Source organism: Schistocerca gregaria, chromosome 2 (genome assembly GCF_023897955.1).
Source record: "Schistocerca gregaria isolate iqSchGreg1 chromosome 2, iqSchGreg1.2, whole genome shotgun sequence".
NCBI classification, from domain to species: domain Eukaryota; kingdom Metazoa; phylum Arthropoda; class Insecta; order Orthoptera; family Acrididae; genus Schistocerca; species Schistocerca gregaria.
In genome coordinates this window covers 255,091,602-255,115,744 of record NC_064921.1, presented here as the reverse complement: position 1 = coordinate 255,115,744, position 24,143 = coordinate 255,091,602, and the positions used below count along the sequence as shown (strand labels likewise).

Genomic DNA, 24,143 nt, shown 5'->3' with positions numbered 1-24,143 from the left:
CTAGCAAGTGTGGTGTCTGGCGGTGACACCACATTGTGTGTGGCTGGGAGATCGTTTATGTAGAGGTTAAACAGTAGGGGCCCTAGGATGCTTCCCTGGGGTACTCCCCCGTGTATATCGTGTCGTGTTGATTGTTTTCCCTGCACGTCAGTGTTGAAACTCCTGTCTGTGAGGCATGAGTGTATTAGACGCACCAGCCCGTCGGGGAATCCCGCGTCGCTGAGTTTGCGAATGAGGCCGTTGTGCCATAGACGGCAGGGTATGAACAAGGCGCCTGCAGCGCACACACATAAGCAGCAACGCTCCCTGAACGATCGTTGAGTTGATGGTGTTGGTAGCCCCCTTGGTTCATCAGGCGGTCACTTGTTCAACTGTTGCCGTATCCATCTCCGCAGGCATCGTTAACATCTGTCATCCATGCACGTGGAGCACATTTGCCTCGGTGCCAGTTTTGGATAGCGTCATTTGGTAGCCACCGTCTTCTTTAACCACGGCGGCACTCGAACAGTTTCCAAACTAAGCCGTTTCGGAAACGCTTCCACACTTGACCCGAAAGCCAGTGACCGTGCCCGTTTGGACGTAAGATAAATCGCTCCGTTTTCACATCACAACAGCGACTGTACTGTTTTCCGCGTCCCCCCGACACGAATTGTGCACCCTCCACTGCTATTGGCGCCACCCGCCGTCTGTGAGTGCTTTTTGCACGATGGCGTCGAACATAGGAAGTGGTCACAATGTAACTGGTCACTGTAGTTCAGGCCAGAGGCGTTTTCCAATGTTTTGGGCTGTTTTTCGAACCACGACTCGGTTCAAATGGCTCTGAGCACTTAGAACTTAGAACTACTTAAACCTAACTAACCGAAAGACGTCACACAACCACGACTCGGGCCCACTCATTCAGGCTACCACGAACTTTAAGAAGAATGTGATTCTTCAGTTTCTCTAGGCGTATTTGTTGCTCGAACAGTCTACGGGTATACTGCCGGTTCATAGTGTCCAACGGGCACAATATTTCGGCGATCAGACATGTCGCCATCGTCAGATACGCTGACGAACTGAGCTCCTGAGGGCGGGCGGCTGTTCGAAGCAGAATGTTTATGTCATCATTCTTTGTGAGCAAATGTTGCTGTTTCTTCTGCAACACCATGATGAGTAAACTGTAAACATTCCAGTATTCCACGATGACAACAGTCGTGGTCAAAGGGCTGCATACACACGTACCTAGTTTGACGAACATTAAGACACAGTATCACACCTCGAGTGACGCGGTGCATCAACCAATCTTAATCCCACAGACACGTCTCTTTGTCACATGTTGTACTTGAATGTACAACATGTGGCGGGTTAATCTCACTAACGACATTTTATGATATATTTATGATTGCTAGCGTAATCAAAACTGGTGATATCTTTTAATAAATATGCGATCTGTACAAATAAAGGTTATATTAGAAATTAAGATCACTATTCCGCGTTCTTGACTATGCCAAGCCACACAAATTGCCAAAATATGTTATAAAGTCAATTTTCTTTTATTATCATTGTAAGCTTTCTATGAAACTAATTCGTCTGTATGTGCGAATATTCCAAACCCCTACTTTACGCACAAAATATTACAAATTGGATATACCTAATCAACCTATACATTAAAATTGATGGAAAATACTTGGTTCCTGCATTCAAGGGTTAGTACTTTAAAATTCAGGGAAATCCACAAATTGCGTTGTTGCATTCTTAAAACTAAATATACAATTTTCATTATTTTACAAATTTGTTCAAGTTGTTTTACTCTAAGTTACAGTATCAATTCATTAGTGTTAACGATCAGTATCACTTCAATTCTTGATAATCTTATAGCCTCACAAATTAATGATAAGTGCTTTACACTTCTATAGGAATAACTACGATCTAACATTTACGGGCTATGTATGAACACAAACAGTACCATTCATCACTCGATTTTATAAAAACTGTATTATGCTACGTCCATAGACCAACAACTAAATTCTCATAGCTAGCCACTAGCTTCAAGTCTTGCATCGTATCTATGAGTGCAACGGCAAATGTTACTGCGTTCCGCGCGCCCCTACTTAAATCGATTCAACCACTCAAGTAACATCTTTGGTTCAGTGGTGTCAAAAATACAATCTCTTCTACGTACGACAATCGTTTCAGGTCATTTTTCAGGAAAGATATTACAAAATCGAACTCCACGTACAAGTGGGCCCCCTCACACTGATTATGTACTTTTTGCTCATAAGAATGGAAGGTGAGATCTGTCCTGAAATAAAACTGACTTATCTCTTGTTCAACATGTTATTTTGTGTCTGATGTACTGATGTTCACGAAAGCAAATACAAATCAGCAGACGCAGCAGCTAAAGGAAAATAATGTATTCCATTTTTTATTTGTTTGTTTGCCAGAAACAATTTGTTGCTGCGTGTGCCGTAAGGTGTAACGCACACACGACAAAATATACAAGGTTTACTAAGAATGATGGAGGTGAGTGTTACTTTTGAAGAAAATTGTTCTTGAAAAATTAAGTCCTGATTATTGACAAAAAGAACAGTACAACATAAGTGGACTCTAACTATTGCGAAATTGTCTAGTTACAAAAAATTTCAGACATTATTATACCTCTTAAAAAATATAATGTATACTATTTATTTGAAGGAAACACTCTCCTAGTAAATATGTTTGTCCTTTAATTTATCGTGATATGTTGCTGATTTTTAGTGAAGTTAGTTTTTACGTTTAGCTTTCATAAAAATACAAAAGAGATATAATAAGCAAAATAATGAATTTCGTAGGTTGCCAGTTACGTATTATATCTGGTTTTATCGAGCGCCAGGCTCCGTACAAATTACTGTAAATGCAATAGCGTAGTATTACTAATCTCCAGTTCACTATGACAGAAGATAGACAAGTTTTAATAAAATTATTTCACTGGATTCCTTCAATTAATCTCACTGAGTATTATTACATAATTTCTTCCGCTCCGGCTATCGGACATTGTGCTGTGAAAAAATATTTTTAAATGTACCGCGTGATGGCGGCTAATTGTTAACAGTCAGAGATCACTGTTACTCGCTCCGCAGCAGCTGGAAACATGCTAAATAACTTTCATTAAATATTCTTTTCATAAGATAAATGTGGCGTAGATTCTTGAAATAACACACTTTATACTAACATATTCTTGTTAGGACACAGTTTACACCATTAAAGCCCGCATCTCGTGGTCGTACGGTAGCGTTCTCGCTTCCCACGCCCGGGTTCCCGGGTTCGATTCCCGGCGGGGTCAGGGATTTTCTCTGCCTCTTGATGGCTGGGTGTTGTGTGATGTCCTTAGGTTAGTTAGGTTTAAGTAGTTCTAAGTTCTAGGGGACTGATGACCATCGATGTTAAGTCCCATAGTGCTCAGAGCCATTTGAACCATTTTTGAACACCATTAAATATTTGCAATTACGTTACGACAGAAACAAATGCCAGCGCAGCGCAATAGCTTGCGTACATTATTCCAGCTAACACCAGAACGAACAGAACAAAACAGACTAGACAGAAGAATGAGCATTGCATTGTATTTTATACTCTTACAAAGATAATATTTATTTTAATTACTTACTCATTATAATCTCATAAAATAAAAATAATGTCTTTTCTCCATCTATCGATCTATATTGTATATTTTTGCAGTTAGTGTTATTACCTTTCGCAGATAGATCGATGTTTGCAATTCATGGAACATATTTTGTGTTCAGACATAATGACTTTTCTAGACTCGGAGAAGCTCATCTGCAGAAACCAGCACGGTTATAGCAAACAGCGGTCATGCGAGACTCTTTGTTCATGATATAGAACAGGCTCTAGACACCGGCTCCCAGATTAATGCCGTATCCCTCGACTTTCGAAAAGCATTCGACTCAGTTCCGCACTGTCGCTTGCTCGAAAAAGTGCCCGCTTACTGTCTATCTGATGACATATGCGGTTGGATAGAAAGTTTTCTAACATACAGAGAGCAGTATGTCGTCCTGAATGGGGAGACTTCAACAGAAACAAGCGTAACATCGGGTGTGCCCCAGGGCAGCATAATAGGTCCGCTGCTTTTTACTATTTACAAAAACGATCTGGTTGATGGTATTGACAGCGGCATCAGACTGTTTACTGATGATTCCGTAGTCTACAGGAAAGTAGTGTCAGACAATAGTTGTGAACAAATGAATGAGGATTTGCAGAAAATGAATACGTGGTGTAATGACTGGCAGTTATCTCTCAGTATTAGTAAGTGTACCCTAATATCCAGTCTTGGGAAGCGGTAACAACCGTCAAGTGTCTCGGGGTGACTACTCGAAATGATCTCAAATGGAACGATCAGATTACACAAGTATCGGGTAAGGCGAACTCTAAATTGCGGTTTATTGGTAGAATCCTGAAGCGATGCAGTCCTTCAGCAAAGGAAATTGCTTACAATACTTTAGTTCGTCCAGTCTTAGAGTATTGTTCGTTTGTATAGGACCCTTACCAGTTGGGTCTGATACAAGAGATTGAGAAGGTCCAAAGAAGAGCGGCAAGATTCGTGACTTGTACATTCAGCCATCGCGTGAGCATTACAAATCTCACAGAAAGTTTGAAGTGGGACACATTTGCAGATAGACGACGCGGTAAACGGAAGGGGCTGCTCACTAAATTCCAAAATTCGATCTTCGCCGAGGATGTAGAGCACATATTATTACTACCAACTTTCAAATCGCGCAATGATCACCATTCAAAGATAAGGGAAATTAGAACTCGTACTGGGGCGTTCAGACAGTCGTTTTTCCCTCGCGCGATCCGCGAGTGGAACTTAGGCGCGAATAGTGCCCTCAGCCACACATCGCTTGGTGGCTAGCGGAGTATATATGTAGACGTAGATGGATCTTTTTGACTATTCCTGCAAAGAGCTCATTCTAATTTATCCCAGTAAAGGAGAATTATTTACAACAGCACGAAACGTATGACAACCTTACATCTTGAATAAAAATGTGTGGAGAAACAAACGTTCATTACTTTTGGAATGACCCTCTTATTTATTAATCCGTTTGAACGCAAGTAAGATGATTCAAACTGACGCATTTTCACAGCCGACGGAGAGAGGATAGGAGCTATGATCTCGTATCTTACAATAAGCACCTACTGTTGGCATAATTCCCCTACGCCATAACAGACGCATACAAAGCTAAAAAGAAACTATAAATAATGACAATTATTTCGTCATTTTCTGATATCGCCTTTTTCATTGTTCACAGGGAGATTACATCTGGATTGAACCTGTTTCTACCAATGAGTTCGATGTCGCAATTGGGGCGCGCGTCATCTCTGCTGAAGGCCGACGTATACAAGTCAAGGACGACGATGGCAAGGTAAGGAAGCAGTCTTCAACGTTATCCAAATGGCACAACTGTATTGTCCTTGGGTTGAAGCGCCGGTCACAGTGATTCACCATTGCATCGAGCTTGCAGCTTTGTGCAGTACGATGTTGATGCCCCAGGATGTGCCTATTTTCCAGTCCCTTCCTTTAAGCAAGCCTTGTGCCACAACACTCTTTCTTTAGCCACTCATATGTAGCTTTTCTTTAGTTTCTTGAATAAAGGCAAGTGCCCAGTCCGAGTTTGTGCTCCGTCTTAATGATCTTGACATCGACGGTGCGTTTAATCGTAAGTTTTCAAATTTTTAAATTTGGCATAACAACGTAATGTTTTTTTTTGTTACAGACATGTCAGAAGCCTAGTTTCGAATAACTAATTAGTTTACCAAATCCATTCCAGGGCAGTTTTCTCTTTTGTTTATTTCCTTTTTTGCCCATCCAGTCAGTTTCAGCTTCCCTATATGCAACATCTCTTCAACCGATCTGGGAATTCAGTTTGAATTTATAGCATTTTCTTTTCAGTTTGTTGATTATACATTGTTGTTGTGTAGTTCACTCCGATAACAGGTTTGATGCGGTTCTTCACACTAGGTTATCTTGTGCAAGCCTCTACATCTCCGAATAACTACTGCAACCTGAATCTTTTTCAACCGGCTCACTGTATTTATCCCTAGGTCTCCCTGCACAATTTTTAACCCCCACACTTCCCTCCAGCTGTAAAAATGGAGTTTGTTGGTGGCTCAGAATGTGTCCTGTGAACCGATCTCTTCTTTTAGTAAAGTTATGCTACAAATATCTTTTCTCTGTAATTCGAGTCATTATCTTCTCATAATCTACCCATGTAATCTTCAGCATTCTTCCACAGCACCACGTTTCTAAAGCTTCTCTGTTGCTTTTGTCTGAATTGCTCCTCATCCACCTTTCACTTGCATACAATGCCACACTCCTCATAAATACCTCCGGAAAAAACTTCCTGTCACTTAAATTTACATCCGATATTTACAGAATCCTCTTCTTTTCCAGAAGTGCTTTAGTTCTTCCAGTCAGTCCGCATTTTATATCCTCTACTTAGTCACCATCGGCCGTTTTGCTGACCAATTAGCACTCATCATCTACTTATATTAGTGTCTCATTTCCTAATTTAATTCCCTCATCATCGCCTGTTTTAATGCAACTTCGTTCCCTTGTCTTACGTTTCTATTCCATCTTATGCTGTCACCGACAGAATTACAACGTCATCGCCAAAGTTCCATCGCTTCCCTCTCATGTTCTTCGACTTTCGTAATTGCAGTCTGGTATCTGTACAAGCTGTAAATACCCACCAGGTTTGCCGAGAGCGCTAATGCGCTGCTTCCTGGACTCGGGTAGGCGCGCCGGCCCCGGATCGAATTCGCCCGCCGGGTTAACGACGAGGTTGACTGCGACGCTATGGCGCCGTCTCCGGAACGACAAACGGCGGTCCACCCTGCTAAGGCTCAGATCATCGCTCATCTGCGACGCCACGTAGAGGGAGGGGGTAGTCATCCGCTCGAAGACGCAGGATCGGATACCGAGCGAACGCCCGTCAATGTCCCACGTCCTTCGTGAACGTAAACGACGCCAACGAGCGCTGATACGCTTCATCGACACGGAGGACGGTCGTCGCCTCACCACGCAACAAGACATAAACACAGCGTTCTACAGTCATTATTCCCAACTCTATTCCGCTCAGACCCCTGATCCGACAGCACTGGAGGACGTCTCTCAGACGATTTACGACACCGTTACCCCGGCAATGGAAGCGGCCTTGATGGAAGCAATTACAGAAGAAGAAGAAGTGATCGACGCCATTAGAAAAGGAGCTGTCAACAAGTCTCCGGGTCCTGATGGCCTCCCCTTGGAATTTTACCGGACTTTTCAATATCTATTAGCCTCCCGATGGACGGACATTTGTCGTGAACTACTATCCCCGGAAGTGCCGCTCCCTGCGGCCCTTGTGGAAGGGATGATTATTACTATTCACAAACCGTCCGGTGGCTCACGACTGCAGGACTACCGCCCGTTGACGCTATTGAACTGCGACTTTAAGATCTTTTCTCGACTGTTGGCGGCGCGGATACTCCAGACCCTACGCAATGTTATCTCACCCGATCAGACGTCATTAGGAGGCGACAACAATATTCAGACGGCACTCAGCGAATATCGTGACTTGATATCACTGGCGAGGGCATGTCGTCTGAAGGGTGCACTGGCGGCCATCGATTTTAGTCAAGCTTTCGACCGAGTGGACCACAACTATCTGGAAGCTGTCCTCCAACATATGCGGTACCCACAGCCATTCGTCACTGTCGTCATGCGACTACTCGGTGGCGCGACGTCCAAGGTGATCGTCAACGGCCGATCTACGCAGCCCCTCACCATTTCTCGATCGATACGCCAAGGCTGCCCTCTGTCCACTTTACTTTTCGCTGTGGCCATGGAACCACTCCTCTGCGGCCTGCGCCAACGACTAACGGGTATGACGTTACGAGGCCACACTTTCCGGTGTAAAGCGTACTCTGACGACCTGGTGATTGTCATCCGCAATGGTGACGACACCGCTAGCGCACTAACTTGGATAGCGAAATATGGCATGGCCACTGGTAGTCGTATCAACGTCGCAAAATCGGTGGCGATGAACATCGGCGTCGGATTGTCTGAGAACAGTGACACCCCTTTACAGCTCCGAGATAGTTTGAAATGTTTCGGCATTGATTTCACAGACCATATACGACGGACCGCCAACAACCGCCAACGAGCCCTGGACATCGTCCAAAGGACCCAGTATGTCAACACACATTTAGCGTCACGCATTCCGCACATCGCCCAGATATTACCTATACCGGTGATGGTAGCTCGCCGTATACTTGCGGCTTTTGGGTGAGTTCAGGAATGCTTTTCAAGATCAAATATGAGACTCTCACCCTTTCCCCGGATCGGGGAGGGCTTGGACTTTATCACGTTCATGACAGAGCGGTCGCCCTATTTGTGAGCACATTAGTCAAACTATGGCACCGCCGTCCGAGCAGTCTGACCAGTTTGTTAATAGAAGAACTAGCACCGCCCTCCCTGTTGCCACCTGTGCCGATACACCACGTCCCCTCCTCGCTCTTCTACATCGGTGTCTTTTACCTCGAACTAAGTTACGTTCGACTTGCCTTACCAGCGACTCCACTGGCGACGGCAAAGACGATTTATCGGGTCCTGCAACGTGGACGACCCGCGGATAACCCGAACGTCAATTGGCGAGTAGTATGGAGGACAATTCACCACGTAATACTGGACACTGGCGTCACGGCGATGCGGTATATCACTGTCAACGCTAAGCAGGTGACCAGATCAAGGCTACATGCGATCCACATGGTAGACTTACCCACGTTCAAGACAACGATGAACACCGTCTTAGCTGTGGCGAGTCTGCGGCAGTATGGCACTTAGTGAGGCAAATGTCAGCACACTTCCTTCGAGTAACGCCGAATCATATCGACCCCAAGACTCTCTTCTTCCCGGATGAGACGTATTACCCACGCACTAAAACTAATGCAATGACGTGGCTTCGTGGACATGCAGTGCATTATTTGTTTCAAGACGGCACTAAGGACACTTTAGACTTTTGGAACTATTTGCAGGGACGACATTGCAAGATCCTCCGTATCCCGAAGTATCGGCAATATTTTCCCAATTATTTGTGGAGTGCGTTCCACGACCCTCCACGTAGCTGGAACATCACGGGTACGAGAAGCTAAAATCACAAGACGATGATAGAACACTACACGGTACACCGTGGGATCTACCTTGGTCATTACGAGAAGTCATACCTGGATGATACAGCAGACGGAGAGTTTCGTTGTGAACCCTCACACTCGGTAGCAGTATTTTCCCCATTTCCTCTTTTTGTCCCCGGTGCGAAAAGGTCTTCGCAGTTTTTGTTTTCCATCCGGTGCAAGATGTAGCACTTGTTAATGGTGGTATGGATTCCACCCTTCAGTTTTGTTTCACGGTTTCCTTAGCCCCGCGCTTTGCTCTCTTTCTTTATGCCTTTTACTACAACTGTTAGCATGTTTTTAGTTATGTGCGTCCCCAACTCGACGCAACGAGTGCACTTACTACTTTTCAGTTCCTTACTGTTAAAAACAAAAAAAATAAAAAATTAAAAATAAATGAATAAATAAAATAACAAAAAATCACAATAATACACCAACTGCATCCTTTGTACCACATCCCGAGAATGGAGGGAGGAGACGTCGTGGCCAGGCCTCGGGTTGTGACCCCTGCCCACTTTGCCTCCGCCACCCCCCTACCTGACCCATCTCCAAAAAAATAATAAATAAATAAATAAAAGTAACAGACCAAAAAAATCTGCGTAAAAAAAGGGCCGGCCAGCCTGGGTGTAGTTTTTAGGCGGTTTTCCACATCATTCTATGTGAATACCGGGCTGGTCCCCAGGTCCCGCCTCGGTTACACGACTCACAGACATTTGAAGCACACACGCACTTTTCCATGATTTATACTGGACGCAGACAGTTGGGGTACTCTGATTCCGTCCCGGGGCCACCCCTTCACAGTAACATGCCAAATCCGGTTTAACCACGCCAACTCCTCGCAAAATGCGGGACAAAGGCGCAAGCGATAGATAGAATAGATCTGTACAAGTTGTAAATATACATCTTGTCTTCTTTGGTATTGGGCCTCTTCTTTTCCGCAGTTACACATATACCAGTTGTATAGGTTAACTCCCGTCTTCAGCAACAGTAAAAAAAGTCTTATAAAGACCACACGTGTTTCGCTTTATTTTAAAGTATCTTAAGTGGTTGTTGTAACAATATAGTTCTTTTGTTCCCTTACTCTTTTGTTTGTTTTGGTTATTAACAAAAAATGGCTCTGAGCACTATGGGACTCAACTGCTGTGGTCATTAGTCCCCTAGAACTTAGAACTACTTAAACCTAACTAACCTAAGGACATCACACACATCCATGCCCGAGGCAGGATTCGAACCTGCGACCGTAGCAGTCGCACGGTTCCGGACTGCGCGCCTAGAACCGCGAGACCACCGCGGCCGGCGGTTATTAACATTTCGCATGCTTTGCTTATTACTATAAACAGTTCTTCTCGTTTCTCACGGGCTTTTTTTCGTCTTTTGCGTATATACGTTGTTTATTTGCAAATGCACACAGCCCTTTCACTTTCACTGCATTTAACACATTTGCGCTTCTGTGCACTCTCCTCTTGTCATTTTGCATGAGTCCGCAGCTCGTGGTCGTGCGGTAACGTTCTCGCTTCCCACGCCCGGGTTCCCGAGTTCGATTCCCGGCGGGGTCAGGGATTTTCTCCGCCTCGTGATGACTGGGTGTTGTGTGCTGTCCTTAGGTTAGTTAGGTTTAAGTAATTCTAAGTCTAGGGGACTGATGACCATAGATGTTAAGTCCCATAGTGCTCAGAGCAATTTTTCATTTTGCATGTTTTGTTGCGCAATTGCGGGATGCGTTCGTGTATTGTTCGTTTTCTTAGTGGCGGTGCCGTCTGCTATCGCTTTGTGAGTGTTTCTGTCTTCCGTCTATAAAGAGAGAGATTAAAAAATTAATAAAGTAAAAACATTAAAAATGTTATCTCTCTCTCTGTCTCCTCCTAATCAGAAAATATAAAAGCTCACAGAGCGATAGCAGACGGCTGCACCACTACGAAAACAAACAAAATAAAAACGCATCCCGCAATAGCAAAATGATGAGAGGACAATGCACAGAAGCGTAAATATGTTAAATGCAGTGAAAGTGTCGGTGCAAATGCAGATACTCAACACATGCACGTGGAAGACGAAGAAGACTGGGATAAACAACAAAAAACGGTGGGTAACGAAAATAATAGAAATCGTTTATAGTAATAAGTAAAGCATGCGAGCTGTTCATGATCAAAACAAGCAAAAGTGTAAGAGGAAAAGATGCTTTAAAACAAAGCGAAACACGTCTGGTCTTAATAACTTTCATTGCAGTTGCCAAAGACGCCAGTTAACCTATACAGCTTGTAAGGTGTAAATAACCTTTCGCTTCCTTTGTTTTGTCCCTGCCGCCTACAGAATTCTAAAGAGTGTAGTAGCCCAGACGACATTGTCAAAAGCTTTCTCCAAATCTACAATTGCTATAAACGTAGGTCTGCCTTTTGTCGTGCGGTTAGCATTGCAAACCATGTTTATTTATTTCTCCGGAACCCAAACTAATCTTCCTTAAGTTAGGCTTCTACCACTTTTCCGTTCTTCTGTAAATAATTCTTGTCAACATTTCACTGACACGACTTGTTAACGAGTTAGTCCTGTAATATTCACATCTGTCTGCACCTGCCTTCTTCAGAATTGAATTATCACATTCGTCTTGAAGTCTGAGGGTGTTTCGCCCGTCTCATATATCTTGCATATCAGGTGGAACAGTATTCTCATGGCTGGGTCTCTCGAGGGTCTCGATATTCTGAGTCAATGCCATCTACTCCATGTGCAGATCATACCTAAAAGCTCCATTCAATGCGACGGCCTTACGCAACCTTACTGGGGGTGACTGTAGGCCTTCATGGTACTATCCTGCGAGTCGACGTCGGAGCCAACGTCTTGCTGCATCAGCAACCTCCCTATCATCCACGCAGTGGTTCCCACACAGAGCATCTTTCATTGTTTGATTGTGATCCGTCGATGACCTCAAGTGAGAGTGTCCGCACGTTCCAGCATTGCAGGAGTCACAGCTGTGTGCGGTCGGCCGGCACGCGGTAGATTGGACAGGTTTGGGCGACCTTGCGATGATGACGGACGCCTCGCCCAACGATTCAACGTGCTTTTGTTCATTGCCACACCTTCGAAGACATTTTGCATGCGCCTATGAATATTTGCAATGCTCTGTTTTTCTGCGAAAAGAAACTCAATGACAGCTCTTTGTTTGACTGCGTCATTTTAAAGCACCGCCAATTATTAGAACTTCATGAAACTATAGGGGCTGAAGCGGGAGTATTCCATGCTGACCCACAACAAATTCCGCATGTTTTCAAGCGAAACTGGCTGAGAGAAATATGCGTCCTCCTCCTAGTCTGGTTTTCTCACTGTCCCTAAAGAGTCTGATGGAATCTGACGTACATTTTCTCCAGTATACTAACAAAAATCGGCACAAATATTCAGTCGGCTCTTGATAATATCTTAAAATGGTACGAAGATCGGCCAGTTGGGCTGAGTGTTCAGATATGTAAAACTGTGAACTTCACACAATCCAAACCAGTACCATCACAGAACCACTGGAAACAGTCAACTCCTGTGGAGATACGCACTGCAGTGGTAAGATGGGGTCAATCATTGGTAAAGTAAAGACAAATTTCGGATTAGTGGCAACAAAAGTAAAGCTCTGTGTTTTGGCCCTGATGGGTCAATCGGGACCGACCGACCGCCATGTCACCCTCTGCAAGTGGAGGAGAGTGTGGTCAGCACACCGCTCTCCCGGTCGTTGTCGACTTTCTTGACCTTGGAATCGCTACTTCTCCACCACGTAGCTCCTCAGTTGGCATCGCAAGGCTGAGTTCACCCTCAACCAGACCTTCCACCAAGGAAAAATCCCTGACACTACTGGGAGTCGAAGCCGGATTCTCCGCATGACAGCGAAACGTCGCTACCACTTAGCTTCAGAGGCGCTCGAATCATTGGTAGGATGCTATTAAAATGCAGTCGCCAAAGAAGATTGCTTACAAAACATGCGTGCGACCCATCCTGTCATAGTGCTCACGTGTTTGGGACCAACACCAAAGAAGGCTAAGATGGGATATTGAATGCATACAAGAAAAGGACAGTATGAATGGTCACATGTTAGTCTGACGCAGGCGAGCGGCACGGAAAACTCCACAATGCACCCACCACAGATTTGGTGTTAAGATCTTCAAAAACTGAACACAGATCAAGTTTGGAAACAAGAAGAAAGTGTACTGAACTGAGGGAAAAAAGCAAAATAGAAACACTGAATGGTCATAGGACAAGACATGCAATACAGAGCAGCCTGAAAGCAACGGCGTCGCGGTTAAGTTGTCACAGTGTTGGACTGCTAAGCGGGCGACACGTGTTAAAACCTCCCTCCTGCCAATTATTACTTTTTTCCGCTGTTCGCTATATTCAGATTTGTGTCGGTGTCGTGGTGTAAAGTCCGCTTGCAACAGGGAGGTGCGAGAAAGGGACGTTTAATGACAGTTGATTCTGCACAACTACTCTATTAGCAGTCGAAAGGAAGTGGCTTTCGAACGTAACCCGCGAACAAGGCGAAACGTCAACCGAATTTTCCACCAGAAAACACGTCTGGTGTGTCAAGCATGGGATTAGTGACAGTATGTGTGTCATGTGATAGGAATCTCTTACCGACGCCACGTGAGTGAGTGAGATATGTCTCCTTGCCCGATTTACGTTTTCGTATGTGAATGTGATCACTCCCAAGGAAATGTTGAAAACATAATAGTTTGTCACATGAGTTGGAACAAATGAATGTAACAGTGTCACAATCACATAGTTCCGCTGTGCTCTGTCAAAACATATATTTTTAACGTTATTGAAGTTGCTTTCCGTTTAGGAAGTTTTGGCCCTTGAATTCCTATAACGAATGTATAGTGTAACAACTGCCAAGACAACAGAAAGGGAACGAACATTTCAATGACCGGACGGGCAGTTTATAATGTTGTGGGGGGAAAAAAGGCACGAGGGAGTTTTGAACACAGCTCGTCAGCTTTTTAGTATATCATCGTGACCACTTAACTAAGAAGCCGCGGCTGTTCAGCTTCTCTCAATATTGCACTTGTAAGCTTGGATCGTTCACTGTTTCAATTTTGCTTTTCTTTTTCACAGTTCCGTGCACATTCTTCCCGTTTTCATGCTTGATCTGTGTCCAGTTTTTGACGGGATATCCACAGGGCCACCTTACCATTAAATCTGACGGAGCAGCGATGGGGTGTTTTCCTTGTGAGAAAACTTGTCTAGCGGGCGTTTGAAGGTAGACGCCAGCCATGCCGTGAAAGCATATTTACCAAGTTTCAAGAACCAGTATTGAGTAATCTAGAAATATACTGCAGTTTCATGCGTATCACTCACGTAGGGATTGCGAACACGCGATTAGAGTAATTATCGTGCGCTTTTAAGCAGTCAGTTTTCGCACGTTCCATCTGCGAATCGAGTGGGGAGGAACTCTGACATGTAAAACGGGAAGTCTCCCAGCGATGCAATGTTTAGATGTTGATGTAGATCAGTGGTTCCCAGCCTGGGGGTAATTACTCCCGGAGGGGTAAAATGATATTTTCTGAGGGGTAAAAACCAAAAGGGTTTGATTGTGTCTCAGTCACGAAACTAAATTAATTTTAAAAGATATTTAGGTCTACTATTACATAATTTTTAAGACTCCAATACTGATTAGGGTAAGGTGTGTAAATCCGACCTAGTAATTTCTTGTGGCTATAAAACGCTTATCCGAGGTCGGATCTTAACGTTATATACGTTAAATTATAGGTAATATAAAGGAGCAACTGTTTGCAAAATATTTTTGTTATACCATCAATAGTTTTTGAGATATCCTTATTTTAAGAAACATCCATTTTTTTCATTTGCAAAAATGATGGAGTAAATCCGACATCCTATTTGTTTGGCTGATTCTGCACAGAAATAGTTCTAAAGGATCGGTTTTTTGAGTAATAATTATAAACAATTATGTTTTTTACATAAATGAATAAAATGTATTCAAAAATTAACAATGTTTAGAGTACTAAATACACTGAAAGTTAAATGAATGTAAATTTTAACTGAAAAAAGATGGTTTCATTGCACGGCAGTGCAACAGCAATGTCGATCTCGGAATGTTAAAATCACGAGCGACAGCCCGTAAAGACATTCCCATTTGTATTGCAGCAACTGCTCGGTGAATATCGTTTTGATTGCGTTTTGTCGTTTTTCGTTTGTAATTTCGTACAAAAAATTAAATTGAAATACTAGAAAACACACTTGTCTTTTAGGTGTCTAAATGTCAAATGCAGCAAAGCTGTCAAGGAGACATTTTCGTTATTTTGACTGCTCTATATGGTAACACTAATGCGAAATCGCTCCGCTTTGCCGTTTCTCACAGATAGAGGGCGGTCGAGTTACCCACCCGGTCGGATTTTCCCCACCTTACCCTATATATGTTATCAATAATGTTTTTTCTGAATTACTCAATGAGTGACACTGTGCAGTGTAGGTTACAGCTTACGAAACGAATGTGTGAACATCATCTTCCTAACACATACACACATACTGTGTGTTTTGTACTACACATCGATGAAGGTAAAATTGAGACTTACATATAACAAAACCTAAGCATCTGATGAAAATTCTTTCTCAAGTTCCTGCAATAGACCAGAACTTCATTACTCACTTGGAAGCGTATATATGAACCAACTGACAGCACTAAAAAACAATAACTACGTAAGGGCTACTGTAGTGCTGTACACATTATTATTATTATTATTATTATTATTATTATTATTAGTAGTAGTAGTAGTAGTAGTAGTAGTAGTAGTAGTAGTAGTGGTCAGATACGGAACTTTGGCAACTTCAAGTCTCCCAGTTTCTGCCAGTTCAGAAGTGAAGTGTCCAACAGTCACGTGATTTACCAAACGGAAGTATAGTCCACAGGTTTTAAATTCGTTGATTTCAAAACAAGGTGCAGACGGCAGGTGAAGCAAATACCGCTAAGGACAGGATTAGTGCAGGGGAACCATGATTTTCAATAGGTGGCTATTGCCGCAGTGGATAGTTACCTTTCTTATCAGGCAAAAGTTGTAGGTTGGGCTGGTGACGCACCGGGAATTGCTTCATCACTCAAACACAAACACACACACAATCCGAACATATGATAAACGTGGTATTCAACATTTGTAGAGGTGAAAGTAGATTTTCATCTACAATAGCAATAAAAATGAAATAAAAAAGAACTGAATTGGTTGGGATCATTATTTATGACGCGCACTGCTTGAGAACAACTCAAATATAAACAGGTTGTTAGACATAAGCTGTACTAGCAGTCTCTTTCACTCATTAGTTTGTGGCTTCATGAAACACCCACAAGAACTAAATATCTTTCATCATTTCATAAATAAGTGTTCAAGGAAATTCTTTTTCTACCTACAATTTAGTTATGCTCTAGGCGCTACAGTTAATGATAATTAAATGAAGACCCTGCGCTGTCGACAGGCGTTGATATACATCAACGGGGAGAGCTGAAAATGTGTGGCCCGACCGGGACTCGAACCCGAGATCTCCTGCTTGCATGACAGACGCTGTATTCATCTGAGCCACCGAGGGCATAGAGGATAGTGCGACTGCAGGGATTTATCCCTTGCACGCTCCCCGTGAGACCCCCAATCCCAACTTAATGTCCACACACTACATGTCCCTGTCCATTACACTCATTACTCGCGGCAGACAATCTTGCCGAGTCCCGTTAGAGTTCGGGCAATGCGTGTGCATCCAGCACAGAAGGAGGTCAATGGCCGGTTAGCCTTAACTATATAAAGATGGTATCTGTTCTTTCGGACATGTCTGCCGCGAGTAATGAGTGTAATGGGCAGGGCCACTGCGAATGTAGTGTGTGGACATTAAGTTGGGAATGTGGGTCTCACGGGCAGTGTGCAAGGGATAAATCCTTGCAGTCGCACTAACCTCTTGTGCCCTTTCAAGATTCCTTCAACTGCAGGCAAAATTGCAAGCCATCTTGTTTTACTACATATATCCCAAAATGTTTTTGTACGGCATCTTTATCTCTTTTCAAAAACCTTTTGAGAACTTCTACACGCACTGTGGATATATGAAAGTACGAAAATATCTTCGTAACATAATATTCGACGTCCATTGGCAACAAATCTGCTGATGATTGTATTGCATTGTGTGCTGCGCACCCCACACCAACTATTTTCTTCCTAAGCCCTCTTGAAGTTTGAGGAAAACTTTGTGTTGCCATTATCAGCATAAATTCCACTCACTGTCTCTTTCAGGTCGTGGCTTTCAAGGATGTCCTTTAAAGAATCATATACAGGGTGTTACAAAAAGGTACGGCCAAACTTTCAGGAAACATTCCTCACACAAAAAGAAAGAAAATATGTTATGTGGACATGTGTCCGGAAACGCTTACTATCCATGTTAGACCTCATTTTATTACTTCTCTTCAAATCACATTAATCATGGGATGGAAACACACAGCAACAGAACGTACCAGCGTGACTTCAAACACTTTGTTACAGGAAATGTTCAAAATGTCCTCCGTTAGCGAGGATACATCCATCCACCCTCCGTCGCATGGAATCCCTGATGCACTGATGCAGCCCTGGAGAATGGCGTATGGTATCACAGCCGACTACAATATGAGCACGAAGAGTCTCTACATTTGGTACCGGGGTTGCGTAGACAAGAGCTTTCAAATGCCCCCATAAATGAAAGTGAAGAGGGTTGAGGTCCGGAGAGCGTGGAGGCCATGGAATTGGTCCGCCTCTACCAATCCATCGGTCACCGAATCTGTTGCTGAGAATCTTACGAACACTTCGACTGAAATATGCAGGAGCTCCATCGTGCATGAACCACATGTTGTGTCGTACTTGTAAAGGCACATGTTCTAGCAGCACAGGTAGAGTATCCCGTACGAAATCATGATAACGTGCTAAATTGAGCGTAGGTGGAAGAACATGGGGCCCAATCAAGGCATCACCAACAATGCCTGCCCAAACGTTCACGGAAAATCTCTGTTGATGACGTGATTGCACAATTGTGTGCGGATTCTTATCAGCCCACACATGTTGATTGTGAAAATTCACAATTTGATCACCTTGGAATGAAGCCTCATCCGTAAAGAGAGTATTTGCACTGAAATGAGGATTGACACATTGTTGGATGAACCATTCGCAGAAGTGTACCCGTGGAGGCCAATCAGCTGCTGATAGTGCCTGCACACGCTGTACATGGTACGGAAACAACTGATTCTCCCGTAGCACTCTCCATACAGTGACGTGGTCAACGTTACCTTGTACAGCAGCAACTTCTCTGACGCTGACATTAGGGTTATCGTCAACTGCACGAAGAATTGCCTCGTCCATTGCAGGTGTCCTCGTCATTCTAGGTCTTCCCTAATCGCGAGTCATAGGCTGGAATGTTCCGTGCTCCCTAAGACGCCGATCAATTGCTTCGAACGTCTTCCTGTCGGGAGACCTTCGTTCTGGCAATCTGTCTCGATACAAACGTACCGCGCCATGGCTATTGCCCCGTGCTAATCCATACATCAAATGAGCATCTGCCAACTCCGCATTTGTAAACATTGCACTGACTGCAAAACCACGTTCGTGATGAACACTAACCTGTTGATGCTACGTACTGATGTGCTTGATGGTAGTACTGTAGAGCAATGAGTCGCATGTCAACACAAGCACCGAAGTCAACATTACCTTCCTTCAACTGGGCCAACTGGCGGTGAATCGAGGAAATACAGTACATACTGACGAAACTAAAATGAGCTCTAACACGGAAATTAAGCGTTTCAGGACACATGTCCACATAACATCTTTTCTTTATTTGTGTGTGAGGAATGTTTCCTCAAATTTTGGCCGTACCTTTTTGTAACACCCTGTATAATGCCTACAGTTTCGCTATGTAAATTCAGGATAGCTAATATTTTGACGTTAATTCCAGTTGTAGAATGAAAGTACCGCACTAGCATTGGAAATATTTTGACGGCCTTATCGTTTGAAACATCCCGCAGCGAAACTTCTTTTCAAATAAATTTAGAAATTGCACTGATTTGTCTTACCGTGTTGAAGATACACAAACCTGCAGCTCTTGCAAGTTCTTGATCGCCGTCTTTTTCATGACGGAAGTAAGTTCACAGTGATGACGACGTACTTGCAGCAGCCAGCGCTTTCTTATGCTTGTCAGATGTTAAATGCTATTGTACATCCTGTTTGTTGCAGTGAGCAACGTACTTCAGAAGATGTTCGACACTTTTGTAAAAAGGAGAATTCTTTTTGCGACTCTCGCTTGAATTTACAACTTCACTTTTTCGCAGTTGGTGGCACTGCTAAGTAAAACAAGCAGATTACTTCACGAAACTGGGCGAGACAGACACACAAGTTAACAATGTCGTGTGACTCATTTAAACCGCGGACAATCGCCTTGCCACGAAGGTCTTGTTTTTCAGGTCGCTCCCAACCTCAGTGAGCTAACAGCGTTCGCTATTTTTCCTATGCTAACTGCGCTGTATTATAACACCTTTAATTCAATTTTATTTTATTTTCTACAAGTAAGTACCGCATTTTAAGACGAAGGTCTTCATAGATCGCTTTCAAGAATGCGTGTTTCACCTGCGTGATACTTATTCAATACTTGCTGCCTGCTACGAGGCACGTGCAACCGTAGCGCCAGTTTCAGCGTTTCCCTCTCACAGCAAAACCAGATAATTTCCCCTCCACATCCCAAGCGTAACAGACTAATCTGCCAACTTTTCGGCTGAGTTGTACTGGCGCTTTTTCACTTTGTCTAAAACATTCTTGTTCTACATTTCTTTCTCTTTCACCTTCACTTGGCAACGAATGCTATTGCACATTGTCACACAGAGATTGTGTGTTGATAAATTGACTGATACTTCCTGTGACAAATGAAATTAAGATTTATTGGTGGAATGTGAAAATTACCGGAATGCGGGACATATTAGCAGTTTTGCGGGACTTCGTTTTTGTTAATTCTTCCTATGCGGTATTACAAGTACCGTTGCGGTACTGTTGCGCAGAATCTGGGACTGTCGGCCGCCTCATCCCACATACATAAGCAATATTCTAAGATGGGCTTGTTGGCTGGCTCCTTTGTAGACAAATAGCATTTTTCTAGCATCGTACCAATGACCACCGCTTCAGCTACGACTGAGCCTGTGTGTTGCTTCCATTTCATATCCTAATTGTTACGACCAGGTATTTGTATGGATTAACCTATTCAAGTTAAGACTCAGTGATGCATTCATACGATACTATGTTTGTTTTTTGTAAAGTGTACAGTTTTAAATTTAAAGCAAGTCACCAACCTTTGCACCAATTTCAAATTTTACGAAGATCAGTCTCAATAGTTGTGCAGACACTATTTCAGTTTAGGCGATTGTATCATCTACGAAATTCTGAGATCGCTGTTAGTATTGTGTGCGAGGTCATTAATATACCGTCCAAATATACTTCCCTGAGACACTTTTGAAGTTACGAGTGCTTCTTCATCTGTGTACTACACTCGGCCCAAGATAAATTGCTGCGTACTTCCTATCAAGAAATCGTCAGTCCAGTCACAAATTTCGCTTGACATCATACACGACCGTACTTTCGATTATCACTGGAGATGTGGATCTGAGTCAAATGTTGTTTAAAGTCAAGAAATACTGTGTCTATCTGACTGCCTTAATCCATGGCTTTCAGGAATCGGGATGTCGTTTAAGAACAACCGAAGCTGGGTGGTATGGAGGTCGTTATTAGACAGCTTGTGTTTTGTGCTCGTCCATTACGTACATAAAGTCATATTGTGCTCCTCTTGTTTCTAAATGAGTGCAGAAGCAATTTACATAGATCGTCACTTTTGCTTTCGTAAATATTCGATGTACACCGCGATAAGCAGGCAGTTCTTGGTTCGCTTAGACACTTCTCTCTCCTTGCGAAAGTCAGTGTACTACACTCCCCACATTTCCTTCTAATAGCGATCAACAAAAATTCGAGAATTTGGTAGTTTAGTTGTACGAAACGAATTGCCGATAATCTTCTGCGCACTCCGAATGCCATTGCCTTTATCATCACTCAGACCTGGTAGTTAATGGCAGGCATTGTTGTGTTATGTGTCACTGTTTTGTACCAGTTCATCAACTTCATCATGACTATTGGAGCAACGTTAAAAAAGGTAATATATCTCTGCAGTATTATCAAATTCGTGTTGAAAGCATATATTCTTTTAAATATATACGCAAAATTAATGGTAAATATGATTTTATATTTGTTGCTATTGCGGTAATCATTTATGTAGCCTTTATTAAACAATAACTGGACTTCGAGCTACATATTCTAATCATACTATCAGGTAAATACTAGATTTTTGCAGTGGTGCAGGACGTAAGAGCTTCATTTAACATTTAAAAGCATCAAAAAAATAGCTGTTTCAACTGACGAAACATGCTTCTTAACAGGGCGATAATAATCAGTAGTAGAAAGTATTCTCAGCTTTCTACTCCGAAACCTTCAGTTTTCTTTCATTTTTGTCTTTTTCCTGTTTTTATATGTCTATAAATTAAAACTAATAGTAAAGTAAAAGGTTGTAATAATAGCGATGATGTCTGTTTCCTACATTCGACAATTTAATCTGCTCAAAAAGAGAAATATAAAAAATTATTATTAACTTTCAAAGTATGGATTACCATATATTGTTAGAGATTGCAAATTTGCCACAAATTGTGCCAATTCTGGTGGTAAGGCTCTACCGCATATATGAAACGGACAGGGGATGTTTTAGCGTTGCACTGTATTGAATACGAGTGATAATGAGTGTCAGATGTAACTAGTGCAGTAAGCATTGTTAGTGGACGGAAATTAGCAATTCTGTTGTCGTCAAGTTTCTTCCATTTATTTCTTCACTGTTTTGTGTATCGGCAAGATTAGCTTACAGCATCAACTGAAACCTTAAATTGGAGCAGAAAGTAAAATGTCCACTGAATATGTAAGCTGAAGGCAGAGGAGTTAGAACGATATGCTGACGACATGGAATGAACTACAGTGCTTAGCAATAATCATCGCACAGAAAGATAAATTTAATATTTATTTAAGTTACTGTCGTGTCTTGAGATGTTCGATATTTCTCATTTATAACAGTTGTTCCACTGTCCCGATCACAAAGGTTCTTTTCTTTACGAGCACTTACAAAGGCTCTTTTTATTAATTGTGATCTAGATGGTGAAAAAATTGATTGTAAATTATAGGAATCGCTTGTCCCAAGACACTGCCACAACTTGAAAAATATAACTACTGTCGATCATTTTCTGTACTCATGTATATAGCCTGAAAGAATTTTCCAGTAGTGCTAATACCGCAAATTTAACGGGAGAACTTCGTTAAGTTTGGGTGGTAACGGATGAGATGCTGGCTTAAGTACAGCTATGAGGACCAGTGGTGAGTAGTACTTGGATAGCTGTCGATAGAACTCTTGCCCGCGAAAGGCGAAGGTCCCGGAGTTCGAACCTGGATCCGGCATACAGTTTTAATCTGCCAGGGAGTTTCGTTTATGTAACTTGTTTACATTTGATGATACACGCTCGATCATACATGAAACAATGATAGCTATTTAAAAAAATGTACATGTCAAAAATGCATCTGCTCTTTCTAAATCAATAATTACCACATCATTTAATATCAACAATAAATTTACAAAAATAGTCGTAAGGTTTATATTATGATGCTCGTCTTCTGATTGCAGTCACTCTGATGGCCTTCGAATCCCATTTACAAGACTACAATTTTTACAAGGAAGTATGAAACTTGAATTATTGAGTGTAATATGACAGATCTCTGTTGAACTGTTCAGCCTGAATTTACTCACCCGTCATTAAAGTTTTTAAATCGGTAACAGTGTATCAGTAGTGAACTAATGTTCAATAACCCATACGACTTGACAATTTTGCCCATTGCCACAACGACATGTTAGGTAAAGTACATCGATAAAAAAAATGCAAAAAAATTATCATTTCATGTTTGCTGAATAAATCGAATCAAAATGGGACATGTTCCACTCAGTTGTGACCATAAAAAGGTGGGGAAGTAGACAGAGAGGCTGGATTCAAATAAAATTTGGACAATCCTAATTGAGATTTTCTATATTTTTGCACATTCATTTCAGATGAACAATGGGATTGCCTCACCTAACACTCCAAATAACAGTATGATCTTAAAGAGAACTAATGCACCATCTTATATATTCTAGGTTTACAGTGAATGAAAACTTTGAAATGTCATTCTTTTTTCTCAGTTTTGTATTGAACTCTGCTTTGATACCTGCAAATCAGAAACAAGGATAAAGTGCAAATATTCCCACTTTTGATGTAAACAAGAAACAAAGAAGAAATAAATATTTTAAGTTTTGTGCAATACTAATAAATAATTACACAAACAAACTAGTTCATTCAGTTGTGCATGCGGTACCCAAGACAATTTTTAAAAAAAGTAACGTGCACATTTATCAAAAGTGTTAATTTATAAAACACAATAATATAATTGTATTGTTTTAGGAGCAGTGGCTCACACCGGAGAGGCGTATCAAGGCGATGCATGCCACCTCAGTGCAAGGGGTGGAAGACATGATATCTCTGGGAGACCTCCATGAAGCTGGAATATTGAGGAACCTGTTAATTCGCTACAATGAGAATCTTATATATGTAAGTTAAAGAATGGAAAATCTGGGATGGAGTAATAATAATATGAAACAGGACAGATTGCTGCTCACAACATAAAGAAGGCATTTGAGCAGCAGATTGGCACTTTAACAGTCTTCTTACAAACAGGCCTGTCTGCCACTCATCATCTCCTCTGTGTGTTGATCAGCAATCTATACTATTTCATATCTATGTAAGTTAGTGATGAGTAGCAATTAGATCTCTTCCTGCAGTATTGCCAGGAATAATATTCTGTGATACCAATATAATTTGTAAAATT

At 42.3% G+C, this 24,143-nt stretch overlaps 1 protein-coding gene across 1 annotated transcript in view; it reads left to right on the top strand.

The window, feature by feature from the left end:
• LOC126336809 (myosin-VIIa) overlaps positions 1 to 24,143 on the top strand; it is a 434,397-nt gene that overhangs the window by 318,299 nt on the left and 91,955 nt on the right. Inside the window, exons 4-5 of the mRNA XM_050000853.1 lie at positions 5,283 to 5,396; positions 23,720 to 23,866. Of these exons, the coding sequence (XP_049856810.1) occupies positions 5,283 to 5,396; positions 23,720 to 23,866 (261 nt within the window). The remainder of the gene's footprint in view (positions 1 to 5,282; positions 5,397 to 23,719; positions 23,867 to 24,143) is intronic.